This window comes from Drosophila takahashii, chromosome X (genome assembly GCF_030179915.1).
Source record: "Drosophila takahashii strain IR98-3 E-12201 chromosome X, DtakHiC1v2, whole genome shotgun sequence".
NCBI classification, from domain to species: domain Eukaryota; kingdom Metazoa; phylum Arthropoda; class Insecta; order Diptera; family Drosophilidae; genus Drosophila; species Drosophila takahashii.
Genome location: NC_091683.1, coordinates 14,650,378 through 14,664,123, shown reverse-complemented (window position 1 = coordinate 14,664,123; position 13,746 = coordinate 14,650,378). Strand labels below are relative to the sequence as shown.

At 39.6% G+C, this 13,746-nt stretch overlaps 2 protein-coding genes and 1 long non-coding RNA gene across 4 annotated transcripts; all 3 read right to left on the bottom strand.

Moving 5' to 3' along the window:
* Positions 1 to 1,205: 1,205 nt before the first annotated feature.
* On the bottom strand, positions 1,206 to 3,888 carry Inx5 (Innexin 5). 2 transcript variants are annotated; one of them, XM_017142705.3, is made up of 2 exons: positions 2,916 to 3,888; positions 1,206 to 2,099 (listed from the first exon to the last, which is right to left on the bottom strand). In XM_017142705.3, the coding sequence occupies exons 1-2, from the start codon at positions 3,654 to 3,656 to the stop codon at positions 1,575 to 1,577; spliced, it is 1,266 nt and encodes a 421-aa protein (XP_016998194.2). In that variant the 5' UTR covers positions 3,657 to 3,888; the 3' UTR covers positions 1,206 to 1,574. The 2 variants fall into 2 exon arrangements, with proteins under 2 accessions (XP_016998194.2, XP_070075183.1); XM_070219082.1 differs by having other exon boundaries at positions 1,964 to 2,099; positions 2,953 to 3,888.
* A 104-nt stretch (positions 3,889 to 3,992) lies between these two features.
* Positions 3,993 to 8,924, bottom strand: LOC108058152 (uncharacterized). The gene is made up of 2 exons (XR_001769944.3): positions 8,359 to 8,924; positions 3,993 to 4,166 (listed from the first exon to the last, which is right to left on the bottom strand). It is a non-coding gene; the product is annotated as an uncharacterized lncRNA (long non-coding RNA).
* A 1,627-nt stretch (positions 8,925 to 10,551) lies between these two features.
* Positions 10,552 to 13,537, bottom strand: LOC108058190 (uncharacterized protein F54F2.9). The gene is made up of 3 exons (XM_017142782.3): positions 12,783 to 13,537; positions 11,549 to 11,756; positions 10,552 to 11,494 (listed from the first exon to the last, which is right to left on the bottom strand). Exons 1-3 carry the CDS (start codon positions 13,463 to 13,465, stop codon positions 10,799 to 10,801), a joined length of 1,587 nt encoding a protein of 528 aa, XP_016998271.2. The 5' UTR covers positions 13,466 to 13,537; the 3' UTR covers positions 10,552 to 10,798.
* Positions 13,538 to 13,746: the final 209 nt, after the last annotated feature.

Sequence of the window (13,746 nt, the reverse complement as noted above, 5' to 3'; positions counted from 1 at the left end):
GGAAAGGGAGAGACCCCAAAAAAAGGGGCGGTGTACCGTGGGGAGGGACGGGGAGCAGTGCTTCGACGGCTTGATACCTCCAAAATATTTAAAAAAAAACCTTTTACAAAAACCCCCCTTTTTTTTAAAAGACCTCAACATTTAGTTGTCTTTTTTTCATTTTTTTATAACGTATTTGGGGAATAACATATATTTATATAATTAATAAGTTTATAACATTCATGCTTTGTATTTCACAAAAAGAAATAGTCTTTTTAAAAACCCACTATACAAGATTAAAAAAAAGTATTTAAAACTTGTGTTGCAGGTTTCTTTTTGTTTTTGATTTTAAAAAGCAAAATGACGCTATCCCATTTTCTCTATGGTCCTCAGATACGATAAAATTAGATCTCCTTGATTTCCATAAAAGTTGTTTAACTTATATTTTTTTAACTTTTTAAACTAAATCTTTTTGGTTTTGCATATTGCTAAGTAATAGCAATGCAAATCTCAAGTGCATGCATGCGCAGTCCCTATTTATTTGCAATCGATTCTTGAAAATTGATAAGGCACCTTTCAAGTGATATGAAAACTAATATAAAAACGTCATATTTAGTAATGCAATGGCTTTTCCTAGCCGTGGGTTCGTAAAATGAGTTAATCGTTCTGGGGAATTTTTTTATCAGCGGGCGCTAGTGAGTCACTGGCTCCCCAACTGATATGCCCCACGTGAGTGCTGGGCATATTAAACGCCACACGAATGGCTTTTGAATAATATTTACATTCATTCCACCCAAGGGAGTGTGAGTGAGTGAGTGAGTTGCGTGGCGAAGGCGGCCAAAAGCGAGCGAGTTGCGTTGTTAATGTGCGCAAAACAATGCTGAAGCACCGACGATCAAGAGATGGGGGGATCGTCCCAGCAAAATATAAATGACGAAATTATGCCAGCAACTAGTTATAAACAATGCACATTAAATGCCAGCAGCAAAGACAACAAAAGTGGAAAAGTAGAAGCAACAGCAGCTCAACAGAAATTTACTTTGTATGAAGACTTGAGAAAAAAGTCGGAAAATTGTTTAAAAAATAGTAATATTATAATAAATTCGAATTGAACCAGAAAGGCTGATTTTATGGTCTGAAAAGTACCATTCTGGGTCACCAACTGGGTCACCTTGCTTGAAAAAGTATATTTCTGGGTCACCTTTCTTGAAAATGACATCCCAATAGATAGAAGTCACCAAGTCTCAGCTTTATTTCATATTACCGGTCATAAAAATGTGTAAATCTAAATAGTGCCATAAGTTTATCGGGGGAAAAAAGGGTGACAAATGTACATCAAATTTAAGACAAACATTTTGTAAGATGTGGGCTTTAACTAGGGAAAATTATAGATCCAGTATGGCGGGTTGGTGGAAGTAATGCAAGTAATGGAGGAAATATATGTAATATCCACATGTATGTAAGCAAAAACGCACGAATCAACGAACGACGGCAACGTCAATTGGGCTGCGAAGGTCTTCCAGGCGATTTCCCGATCCTGATCGTTATCCTTATCCTGATCCTTATTCAAATAAGATCATATATAGTTATAGATCCTAGACGGGGCTCTCCAAAGTGCTGGCCGAGGAGGAGGTGCGCAGCTCGCACAGCTCCTGCATGAGATCCCGGAAGAGCATCGGGTTCACATTGACGCTGACCTTCATCATGAGGAACCAATCTCCGATGGTCAGATCCCGCAGGGCGCGCTTCACATGCCGCTTGGCCATGAAGCGCAACTGGCTGCGGATCATCTGCTCCCTCAGATTCCTGCTGCAGATCATCGCCAGCCGACAGAGCAGATTCAGGCCGGACATCAGGGCCATCAGGAGGAACCAGGCCCACAGGAACACGAAGATCTTCTCGTTCAGTATGTTCAGCGGCAGGATGCACAGGTTGTCCATGATATTCGCCGTCCCGCTCGCCCCGAACTTGAGCACCTCGCACTTGGCGATCTTGGGAAAGACGCTCGAGGAGACGCGGTTCCAGCGGTCCCAGTCGTAAAACGGAATGGTGGCCAGGGCGTTCAGGTACTTCGACCAGAAGCCGTTCAGGAAGACCTCCAAGACGATTATGTTCACCACCTGTGAATGAAGGTGGTTTCACATTAGTTAGCCCTTGAATAAATCTCAAATATATCATTAAGACTGATTTACTTCTGATTTACCCAAACTTTTTTGATAACATTTATAGCTTCAAACTAAAAATCTAAAATTAACAAAAATTATAACTTTTATATTACAGCTTTAATTTTAAAACTTTTTCTTCGGATTGATTAATAGATTTTAATTACATTAATTACAATTAGAACTTTATAAATAACATATAAGATTAAAAATATTAGATTCGTTCGTAATCATATTTACATTAAATATTTTACGTTATTAAAAACAAGAATATCACATTCTATAACTTAGAACTTTTATATTATAGCTTTAATTTTAAAACATTTTCTTGGATTGATTAATAGATTTTAATTACATTAATTACAATTAAAATTTTTAAAATAACATTTAAGATCGAAAATATTAGGTTCGTTCTTAATCATATTTACTTTAAATATTTTACGTTATTAAAAACAATAATATCACATTCTAATCAAAGTTTAGAATATTTAAATAAACTATAAATATTAAATGCAAAATTGTTTTATTAAAAGGTAAGAAAAATAGCAATGGATGAATGTTTTTCATAGCAAAATAATATTTGGAAACATGAAATCTTTGGATTGACTACGTTATTTTTTTTATCAGTTTACTTATGTGGTAAAAACCTAACCTACTTTTTTTTTAATTTATCTTATTATTTATAATTTTAATCCACTTAATAAATCATTTTAAAAATGTACCACAAGCACATGGTAAAATTTTCGCTGATTAACGCTTGAATACCCTACTCACACTGATCAAGAAATTGAGGATCTCGCAGGAGACGTACTTGGCCATGTAGCAGAAGTGCATGTCCTCGTAGTCGGTGGTGAAGTACTTCACGAGCAGCCTCAGCCGAGTGTTGTAGGTCTCCTCGGAGAGCAGGGCCTCGCCCACCTCCGAGCAGAGCTGCTTGAGCCGCTGGCCCTCCCACACCTTCCACAGGCAGGAGGGGAAGTAGAAGATGAACGACTGGAAGAGCAGCAGGATGATGACCCACTGGTAGTAGCGCAGGTACTCCCGCTCCGACTGACCCCGAATCTCGGGGCCCACGCCCTCGGCAATCGACATGGCCCTCGCATAGGCCTCGTTGTAGTCCCCCAACCTTCTGAGACTCTGGGATCTGGATCGATATCTGGAGCGGCTCCTCCAAAACGACTGGGTTGTAGAGGTGGATGAGGTGGAGGAGGCTGAAGAGGTTACTCCCTCCTCCTCCTGCTGAACCACTGGCAGCTGGAGCTGCTCCTCGCTGTAGCTGTCCACCTTCAGGATGTAGGTGCCCATGGTCCAGCAGTAGGACTGTATGTACTCGATATGCTTCTCCTCGCCGATGCACTGGATGGGATCCCCGAAATATTGGCGGGCCGAGAGGAGCAGCGAGCAGGTGAGCAGGATGACCACCGTGCACTTGGAGTGGATGGTGAAGACGGCGTCGTAGATGCGAATGGACTTGAATTGCAGATACTTGGAGAGCGGCTTCACCGCCGAATACATTTCTTCTGCCTCCGGGAAGAGTTCCTTGAGGACAGCTTCCAACTCCCTGGCTTTGCGCTCCTAATCTTTGGATTGGTATCCTTTTCGCTTTTCGATTGGATGGTAGCCAGTTCACAGATCAGATCGTCGCTCGGCTTTACATATTTTTTTGTCCGTGCCGTCATAATTACCTACTTTGCTTTTTTCCCCATTTCTCTCTGAGACCGAGACAGTTTCTCAGTTCTCTCCCAACTTTCTGTCACCTGTCAGCACCTCGAAAAGTATTGTAAAAATCTAATATCAACCCGATTACCGATTACTATGCCATTGCCGACTTTTAGGCAGTTAAAAATAATGTAGTCATTAAAATTGTTCATTTATTGGTGCGTGTGATCCATTTCTTAACCTTTATAATATTATTCTCATGATTCAGCCTTGGCTCTCTGGGTCAGCTCATCATCGAATTCGGGGGGCCAAAGCTTCATTTGTCGCCAGTCAGTCCAAGTTCAGGAATCCAATTATCGAGGGTATCTGCAATTAGCCAAAAGGTGCACACAGCTAATTACCATAAATCAAATAAACTTATATTGCCCACTGACGATGACCTTCAAGGTCCAAAAAATATATATCACCCTCTTTTTACGGCAGAAGCAAGAGACAAATAGGGCAAAAATATTGCCCTCATCTAATACAAATCGCGCTTGAAATAATAAGCAGAGGTAAAAGAAGAGGCGACTTGGTAATAATCATTTAAAAATTGTGTGTTTTTTAAGGAACAGATTTATGTTACTTTAGGCAAATAATAATATATAACCTATTGTGATTTTGACCTCGTGGCGTAAACACAAGTAGGCGAAATCCCCAAGCCAATAAAAATAAAAAGCTAATTTGACCAATTGCAACAATCTAGCAATTATTGTCATATTTAAATATAAATTATATATAGCAAGATAGATATAAGATAGCAAGTTCACTGAACTGAACATACCGGTAGCCATAATATAATAATATACCAACTATAAAGTACCTGAAGACGTGACGACTCATGGACATTTTTACCAGTGACCCGTAGAGTATATTGTATTAGTTTGAGCAAAAAAAAATAACAAATTCAAATTTGTACCAAAAACCAAATTCAATACAAAAAAAATAATTCATTTTTTGATCGTAACCATGGAAATATTGATCTAAATATGGATTGTCATACCGTTCTGAACTCGTTATTAAATTTCCTAACGATTGGCATTTTATTTATTTTTAATTTTTCGCAAAAAATCATGGGGCACCCCCTTATAAAAAAATTAAAAATTGGCAAAAATTTTATTTTTCCAAAATCAAACGGAAAGTTTTATGGATCTACTGCAAATTTTGTTATCTGTTCAAAACAGTGTGTATTTTGTGTGTAGGACCATTTTTGGCTAAGTTACAGAAAAAAATCGATGAAGAACATTTTCAAATTTGTTCCTAAAATCAAAATCCTGATTTCCTGATCCCACCCAAACAAAAATAGTATTTTGATCATCAAAATTGAAATTATGATCCAAATAAACTCACAACAAAAGCACCAATCAATCTGCATTTGAACTTGAAAATTTTGCCATATTTTTCAAAAAATTACGATGTCGATTCATTTCGCTAATTGTTGCCCAAACTGTATGCATTTCTGATTTTTTCACATTTTTTTAAAGTGAACTTACTAATTTACATTAATTAATAAATGATTTTTTTTTTTCCTTTTTTCTGTTCATATGATGTAACCCCTTTACAACGCCTTTACGTGTTTAATGACAGGTTGTAGAACTTTATGAGCTTATTTCCGGAAGGTTTAACATTCAATGATCTATGTTTTCCTAAAGCTGGGGTTTGGTGACCCTGATTTCTAAACAAGTTGTACCTTTTCGAATTTAAAAAACTTCTTTTTAATAAGAACACAAAAGAACGACAATAAAATCATTAATTCAGCTTACTTTAAAGCTACCAAATTAAATTTGTAGCAGAAAATCATTGGTGTCTCATCCATTTCCTGGCTGCCAATCCAAAATCAAACAATTCGCGTTAGGCTCCATTGTTAAAGTGTCTAAATACCTGAGCAAGCAAATACTTTGACACCTCCAGCTGCAATCGTAATCGTGAAGCTTCGGCAAAGCAGAAGATGAAAATATAAAAAATAACCATAAACTGGTGTTCCCTGAACTTGACCTCCAATGGCATTCGAAGCGACCGACAAAGAGCCAACAACCACAAACAACGAACAACCAAAAACAACAGCCGCCGACAACAACCACTTGTTGTGGTGAACACGTCACGATCGGTGGTTTGGGCCAAATTGAGCGTTAAGAGCTTCTCGTTTGGCTTCCTTTTTGTAACTCCAATACTTATTAATTTATTTTTTTGGCCCGATGAGTGGGCATATTTATATTGTTGTTTGAATTTAAAATTCAGCAAGAAATATGCGGAAGTTCTGGCAGCAGTTTGTATTTGTTGTTCTTCTCAAAATAAGATTTATGGCATTTATTATTATGGATATTTATAAGTAGAAGGAAGTACTCAGAAAAGGTGAATCATTTTCTAAAAATATTTTGTTAAGAAAATCTATCATAATTGTTATAATACTCACAACACCTCTGTTAGAATATTTTCTAAAAATTGTATCCTATGTTCCCTAAGATGACAACCAGTGTTTTTTGAGTATCTAGAGAAAATAAAAATTCTAAAATTAACAGCTCTTCAAGCTCGACTCTCAGTTGCCACTGTTTGTGATTTTGTTTCTGATTCTGACTTGTCGTTTTCGGACCTGCGATTCCCACTCCCTTCAACATCGCCGTTCCGCAACGTTGAGCGCAGTAATAATTAAGATACTGGAGCGCAAAAGGCAGAGATACGGCGAGATACTCGTACTCGAGGTAAAGAGCTGGCTAGAAATCGACTGTCATCATATATTCCTTAGCTAGCTGGCTAGCTATATGTATTTGTATCTCTGTATCTGTATCTGTATCTCTTGGCCGCAAAAAACAATTGTTTATTATTTACGAGAATGGCAGGAGGCGGTCGCCTCAGGCCCCATATCTCAATGTCCCCTTCTGCATATGAACAGCATTAATTTCGTGGGCCTGGTCAAGCCAAGTTTAGGTAAATGCACTGAAACTAGTTATATATTTTATAAAGAAACATTTACAATTTTTTAAAAATAAATCATAAATAAATAAATAGTAATTACATTCTATTATATGCAAAATATTTCATATGAACACCATTATATAAAGAGTTTCTATATCTTAATTATTTTTATCCCAAGTCATCTTCTTTCTTTCAGTGTTCGATGGATTGCAACATTTTACCAGGTGTTTTTGGCCAAAATTTGTGGTGCCCAATTTGGCAGAAGGAAAGTGAAAGATCTTGGATAAACTCTATACTTAATTGGAATGCTGACATGATCAGACATCAGCGGTGGCTAATTAAGCTCAAGAAATAGAGCCCCTCTAAATATGCACAAGATATCTAGGGCTCTTAAATTGTTTATTATTATTATTTCTTTTGGGGCTTCATTCACAGAACAGTTCAACCTTCATTCGCTGAACGCTAATAAAGCTAATTGTGTGGATAAAAAAACTAATTTAGATTAACAGATGCTGCTAATTGCAAGCACACTTTTTTTGATCAATCAATCTTAACATAAAAAATATTCTTTTAGCCTTAAGTTTTTCGGCTAGCTTAAATTTGGGCCAAGTGCTCAACCTTTCCAAAACTGAAATCTGGCTCAAAAGTTCCCCTCAAGGTTCGCTTTTCGGGGAGTGAGAGGTGAACTCACCTTGACTGACCTTTGATTCACCAAATGCATTCCCAGTTCGCTCACACCACTTGATACATATTCACTCGTATTTGGATTTATAATTATATAGGCCTGATCAATTAGCAAACGACTGGCGATGTTGTAACCACAAATAAATGTAAAGCTCCAATAGAAAAAAAAACCCTTTGCCAACTGGTTTGTATTTTATTCTACTTCCGCGCAACCGAAATTGATTTCTTTACCATCGATTCTCTTTTTAAAATAAAACATATGGCCCCAAAGCCTTGACCGTGCCCCACAAGCTCGATTTTGGAAATAGCCTCTCGGCGAATTAGCGAGCCCACAGATCAATGCTAACTTCATCTTCTTTGGATGCTCTGCATGTGGTGATTAGCGAATTTCCGCTAAAATATAACTATAAACGAGAGGTGAGTGGGGATGGGGTAGAAGGGGGAGTACCCTGGAAATTGGTAGTCGTAGGTAATGGGTATTTTCTTTATACTAAGTTGATTATTTAATTAATTTTCTAATAGTGTTTGACATTTGACATATAAATTATCCCTTGAAAAAATTATTTCAGTACCATAGAAATTATATAATCCTTTCCCATTTGCTTAAGATATTTAAAATATAAATTTATTTTCTATATTTAGTTGATTATTTTATTAGGCTTCTAAGATCCATTTAGATGCATAAATAAAAATTACCCTAAAAAGATTTGTTTACTTGGCATTATAAATAAAAAAGGTTTTGTAAACAATCTAATTTTTCACGTGAAAGCGAAGCACCCGAGAATATTTAGTTTTGCAGTAAATAATTGCTAATATCAAGTTTACCCAAGTACTCTAGTTCTAAATAAATATTTATGGGTTAAGAATTTAAATGTTCTAATTTCTATTGATTCGAAGAACCCCTTTCCATATATCTCCTCACCTTGGTGATAATATCATCCTCTGGTTGCTCTTGGGGCGGTGCCATTGTTGCTCCTCCTTGGTTTATGGGGCTCTTTATCAGAAGACTCTAGTTACAAACGATTATGATCTGCACCAATAGTCCATAGATTGTCATTTCTTCTGCGTGAAAAACTCGTGAACTCAAACAACAAAAAAACAAAAAAAAAAGGGGGGATATAAAATGCTGTTTGTAGGTTCGCGCTTGATCTAACAATGAATGCTAAGTGGCTTTCAGTGAACCGCCTCGTCTGACACTCCGTTTGCAACTGAGTTCGGCTCACAATATCGATACCAAGTCGGCAAAAGCAAAAGCTGAGAAACGCGCGCAAAACGCGGGGCTTATGGCCAAGAAACTGGTTATGGTTCTGGGTTCTGGGTACTGGGTTCTCTATGGTTCTCGAGACTCTTCGGGCCTTCGGGTTTTCCCTCGCTCGCAGAAGAATCAGAATCAGTAGAAGAATTGGAACCAAACCCACCTGGCTCTGTTGTGACGTCAGGTGAACTTGCCGCTTGAACTTTAAGTTGAAGGTCGCTGAGTCAGCTGAGAAATGGCAATCGCGGCCAAATGGAAAATGGAAATCATATACGATGCAGTCATAATAATCGAAAAAGATAGATGATATATGTATAGAGATACGCGTACGCACATGCAACCGACTTAAGTCGCCCTTGAAACGCTGACAAACCGCTCGAAATGCTTTTTCACTTTTATTGTGTTTTTTTTTTCTCGCTGCTGCACTTTGGCGAGCGTATTAGTTAGTTGATATTGCAACGAGGAGACACGTCGGTCTGGTTATGCCATAAAAAACTAATTCTTTTTATATCGCCTATCAAAGCAAACGCAATTAAGAACCAATAAAAAGCTGGGCTCAAGCGAAATTACATTAACGCCAGATCAAAAGGGCTAACTAGAGGTTTACTACAAGTAAAAATTTATTTTAAAAAAAATTGCGGAAAAATAGAACCCCTTAATCTTTAGGAAATTTTAAAAATAACATCATGACTTTTAATTTACCTAAGATAAAAATTAGGTGCTTCTAATGTATTCCGTTTTGGGATTTAGATAGTACTATTCCTAAACCAATCATAAATTTATATCATAAAATTAATTATTTTTTACTGTATGATGTAATTTATATCTTATGATATTTTATCTTTAACTATGTATGTTATTTATATTATTAAATTATCTGTGACTCTAAAAAGTAGAGTATTTTATTAGTATAATCCGATTCGAAACGTTTTCCAAGTGGACGGTTAACGACTGCCCCAAACAGCGTCTACTTGCCACCAAGCTTTGCGTTGACAATTTGCCAAGTTCTGCTGCGCCTACACTTGAATCTACACTGGGAGAAAAAAAATCAAGATTATAAAATCTTAATTTGAGCATGTGAGTGGAAAGGTTCTTGAAATCAAGACGAATAAATACTCGCTATTTTTTTTGAGACAAATAAAGTTTTGAGAAAAAAGGTTCTTGAAATCAAGTACTCTAAAAATATTTTTTTAAAACGAATATAGTTTTGAATGGTTTTGAAAACGGTTTTTTTTTCCAGGTGTAGACTCTATGCGTTTAGACTCTAAACTTTAGAGTCTTGAGTTTCTTGAGTAGTGGGTCTTGACGAAGTCTGATGTTTCTAGTGCACGAGCGTTTTAAGTTCAATGCAAACACGAATGGTGACCAAATTGGGAGGAGGAGTCACAACTAACTCCGACTAACCGGACCGAGAAAACCAACTTGCCGGCTTGGGCATTCAGAGTCACAGTCATAGTCCAATAATTATCAAATGTAAGCTGAGCGTAATTAAAAGCCAATCGTTCCAAGGTTACCACCAGTCATATGCCTTATAAATATTGAATTTGTATCTTTGATTAAACATTTGGGACTCCGAAGGCGGCCCCAGCAACCGCTGAAAGTGCTCAACTTAAATTTTATAAATAATAAATCTGAGGAAACGCCTCTTTGATGGCTGACAGGTTCAAGCCAACTGAGAATTAGAATTGCTTAGCGCTCGACTTTGATGGCTTTAATGCTGCAATTGGCCTTAAAGATATGTTCGCGAAGGATTAGAAGGTAACTAATGGTAGGCAGCTGGAAAAACTGGATGATAGAGACTTATACTACAAATAATAATTAATAATTAACAAGCATGGCCCATCGAAAACTCAGTTGCCGTCCACTTCCTTCCACATTTCGTTTACTTAGCAAGGGAATTAATCGACATTTAGATTATTACAAGATAGAATTATGTACAAAACATAAGATAAGCGCTACACAAAGGGGGCTACGGAAAGGTATATGGCCGGATCATGCCAGAGAGTCTTTAATGCAAAGTATAAAAAAAATTCAATTACATCTAGGTTTGAGCCGTGCGAGGAGGAGCTGCCGAGGCAGGAGGACTTGGGATCACCTGACCAACTGACTAACTGATCTCGTACTGATACGCATCGTCTGAATCCTCGCCGCTGGACAAGTCCCGTTTGCGTCGCCGCTGCTCCCGCTTCGAAAGCTTCTTGGCGGCCGGCGCCGCTTCCGCTAGGGGCTCCTCCTCCGCCTCCGCCTCCGGCAGCACCTCCTCCTCCACCTCATCCTGCTCGTTGGCCTCCTCCTCGGCCCGCTTCTGTGTCTTGACCAGCTCGCAGAGATACTTGTAGCGCACCAGGCACTCCTCCTTGCTCTTCTCCGGCACACTGTTGGCGATCTTCTGCCAACGATCGCCGCCGGCGGTCTTCCGGTACTTGACAATCGCCGCCTCCAGGGCGCGCTGCTGCTCCTGCGTCCAGTTGGTCTCCGGTATGAGCATGCTCTTCTCTGCGGGAGCGCCGGCCGAAGCGGCAGGAGCTGCCGCCGCCGTAGAAGCCGACTTCTTGACCTTCTCCTTGCGCTGCGCCTGCTGGGACTCCTGGACGAGATTCTCGGCCACGCTGTCCGTTTGGCCGGGAATGCGGTAGCCGTTCTCCTTCATCTTGGCCGCCATGAAGGTGACCTCCTGAACGCTGCGATTCATCGATTCGGCAATGGTGTTCCAGCGACTGCCCGCCCCGCCTGGGTACTTCTTCACCAGTCGAATCAGCTCGGTGAGATCCTCGTCAGTCCAGAAGCCGCCGCTCACGGTGCTCTGCAAGGGATTATGGATTAGTTTGAGCTCTGAGCTTTGTATATTAGATGGTACCTTCTGGGAAGCTGGACGAACTGCATCGTCATCGGTCATTTCACGCGCCTGAATCTGCGAGTAGCCGCGCAACTCCTCCTCGGTCTTCTCGGGCGCCTTGCTGTTCTGCTTGCGCTTGCGTAGGTTCTCCTTGTGCTCCTTGCGCAGGCGCGCCTGCTCCTCGGCCTCGCGCTCCAGTTCCTCCTGGCGACGGGCGGCCTCCAGTTCCCTGCGGTTGCAAAGAAGATTAATTGGATATTCGGTACAGCAATAGATTATACTATATGATTTTTAATCGCATTTTTCGCCACCTTATCTGAAGGCGTGTCAAAATACAAAGTGCTGCGGTTAATTTGATTGTCTGGCTTTCTCCAGAAACTATATATATATTATTGTGGTTGATTTCTGATTAAATGCTGCCAGTCATGGGAAAGTGCAACCAAAAACTGTGTTGGCATGATGACTTATCTATTTCTCCTTTTGTTTCTTCATTGAATTTATTTTCTGTATTATATATGTAGTTTGGAGAATTGTGGAAATTACACTAAACAAGTAATATTGCTTACAAAAATAAGAGAGATAAGAGAGATAACTTGGAACGGATGTGAGTAACACAAAACAATATTGTAATAGTATGGTGAGGAAACTGTGATATGATAATATTAGAACCTATAATCAGAGGGAACTACAAAAATTCCTATAAAGTAAGGTCTTATTATGTTATATTTTATAAAAAAAACTATAAAAGTAATCTCTTTCTTCTTTAAATCTGATGAAATATCAAACAATATTGCAATAATACGGTATGATATGATAGTATAAAGACTAAACTACGACAATCCTTTTAAAGTAAGGCCTCATGTTGTTATATTTGAAATAAAACCTATACAAATAATCTGTTTTCTTCTTTAAATCTGATGGAATATAATATAATATGGTGCGGAAACTATGATATAGTAAAATAAAGACTATAATCTGAGGGAATTATAAAATCCCTATAAAGTAAGGCCTTTTTCTGTTATATTGTAAGTAAAATCTATACAAATAATCACATTTCTACTTCAAATCTGATAAAATATCAAACAATATTCTAATAATATGGAATGATATGATAAAATAGAGACTATAATCTGAGGGAACTACTAAAATCCGCAGAAGATATAGCAGTATTTCTGAATAATACTGTTCTTATATTAGTCAATAGGTTGTTCCAAAGGGACACTTGGGATCCCAAGGATCAGAGTAAACCACTTACTGCCTGCGCTTCTCCAGCGCCAGTTCCTTGAGCTCGTTGGCCTTGCTGAAGCCGTTCTTGATCGTTCGCGGCAGGTTCCACAGCGCCAGCGGGATCTGGATGGGCAGGGTGTTCAGGAGCGAGGGCATGGGTATCTCGCTGAGGATCACATCCATGTCGATGTTCTTGTTCTTCTTCTGCAGCTTCTTCAGCTTGGTGCCGAACACCTGCTCGGCGGTGTACTTCTTCTCGAGATAGGCGGCCCAGGCGAACAGATACTGGCCCACGGTGGTGATCAGGAAGAGGATGAAGGCGCCCTCGTAGAGCCCGATCTTCCGCATGCGGCGGTAGTAGTAGAGCGCCGATTTCCAATTGGGCATGCCCTCCTTGAGCACCCGGTCGTACTTCTCCCGCCGCGAAGGATCCTTGAGCACCTCGTAGATGGAAACCAGGTTGCGGAACTGGATGTTGGCGTCCTCGGCGGCATTCTTGTCCGGATGCAGAACGATGGAGAGGGTGCGAAAGGCGCGCTTCACCTCGGCGCCCGTGGCCGTTTGGTTGATGCCCATGAACTCGTAGAAGTTGCGGTTCACCTCCTCGACCAAATCGAAGATCTCCAGCTCCTCCGAGTGCCAGGCGCGGGCACCGCCCAGGGCGCCCAGCAGCAGCAGCAGCAGCATGCAGAGGCTGTCCAGTCGCGTCATCGAGATCCTGTCGAGAATCCAATTCCAAATCCAAATTTAATGCGGCAGACACGCACGCACCACACGAACACACACGCACACAAACGTCAGCAGCCCGAGTTTACAAGTTGGTATTTTTAGGTACATCGAGGGTATATATACCGAAAGTGTTTTTGAGTTTGGTCATGCTGGGTCTGTGTCCTTGCTAAGTTAGCCGAGGCACATTTTAAAATTCGTTTTTATATCGATTTAAGCAATGATTTTTAATGAGAGAAACAATTTTTAACAGAATCGACTACAAA

Coding starts and splice junctions, on each gene's coding strand:
- Inx5 (XM_017142705.3), bottom strand. CDS start 3,656: ATGTATTCGGCGGTGAAGCCGCTCTCCAAGTATCTGCAATTCAAGTCC. Junction 2,100..2,915: donor TCCTCAATTTCTTGATCAGT/GTGAGTAGGGTA, acceptor CTTCATTCACAG/GTGGTGAACATAATCGTCTT.
- LOC108058190 (XM_017142782.3), bottom strand. CDS start 13,465: ATGACGCGACTGGACAGCCTCTGCATGCTGCTGCTGCTGCTGCTGGGC. Junction 11,757..12,782: donor GCGCTGGAGAAGCGCAGGCA/GTAAGTGGTTTA, acceptor TTGCAACCGCAG/GGAACTGGAGGCCGCCCGTC. Junction 11,495..11,548: donor TTCGTCCAGCTTCCCAGAAG/GTACCATCTAAT, acceptor AATCCCTTGCAG/AGCACCGTGAGCGGCGGCTT.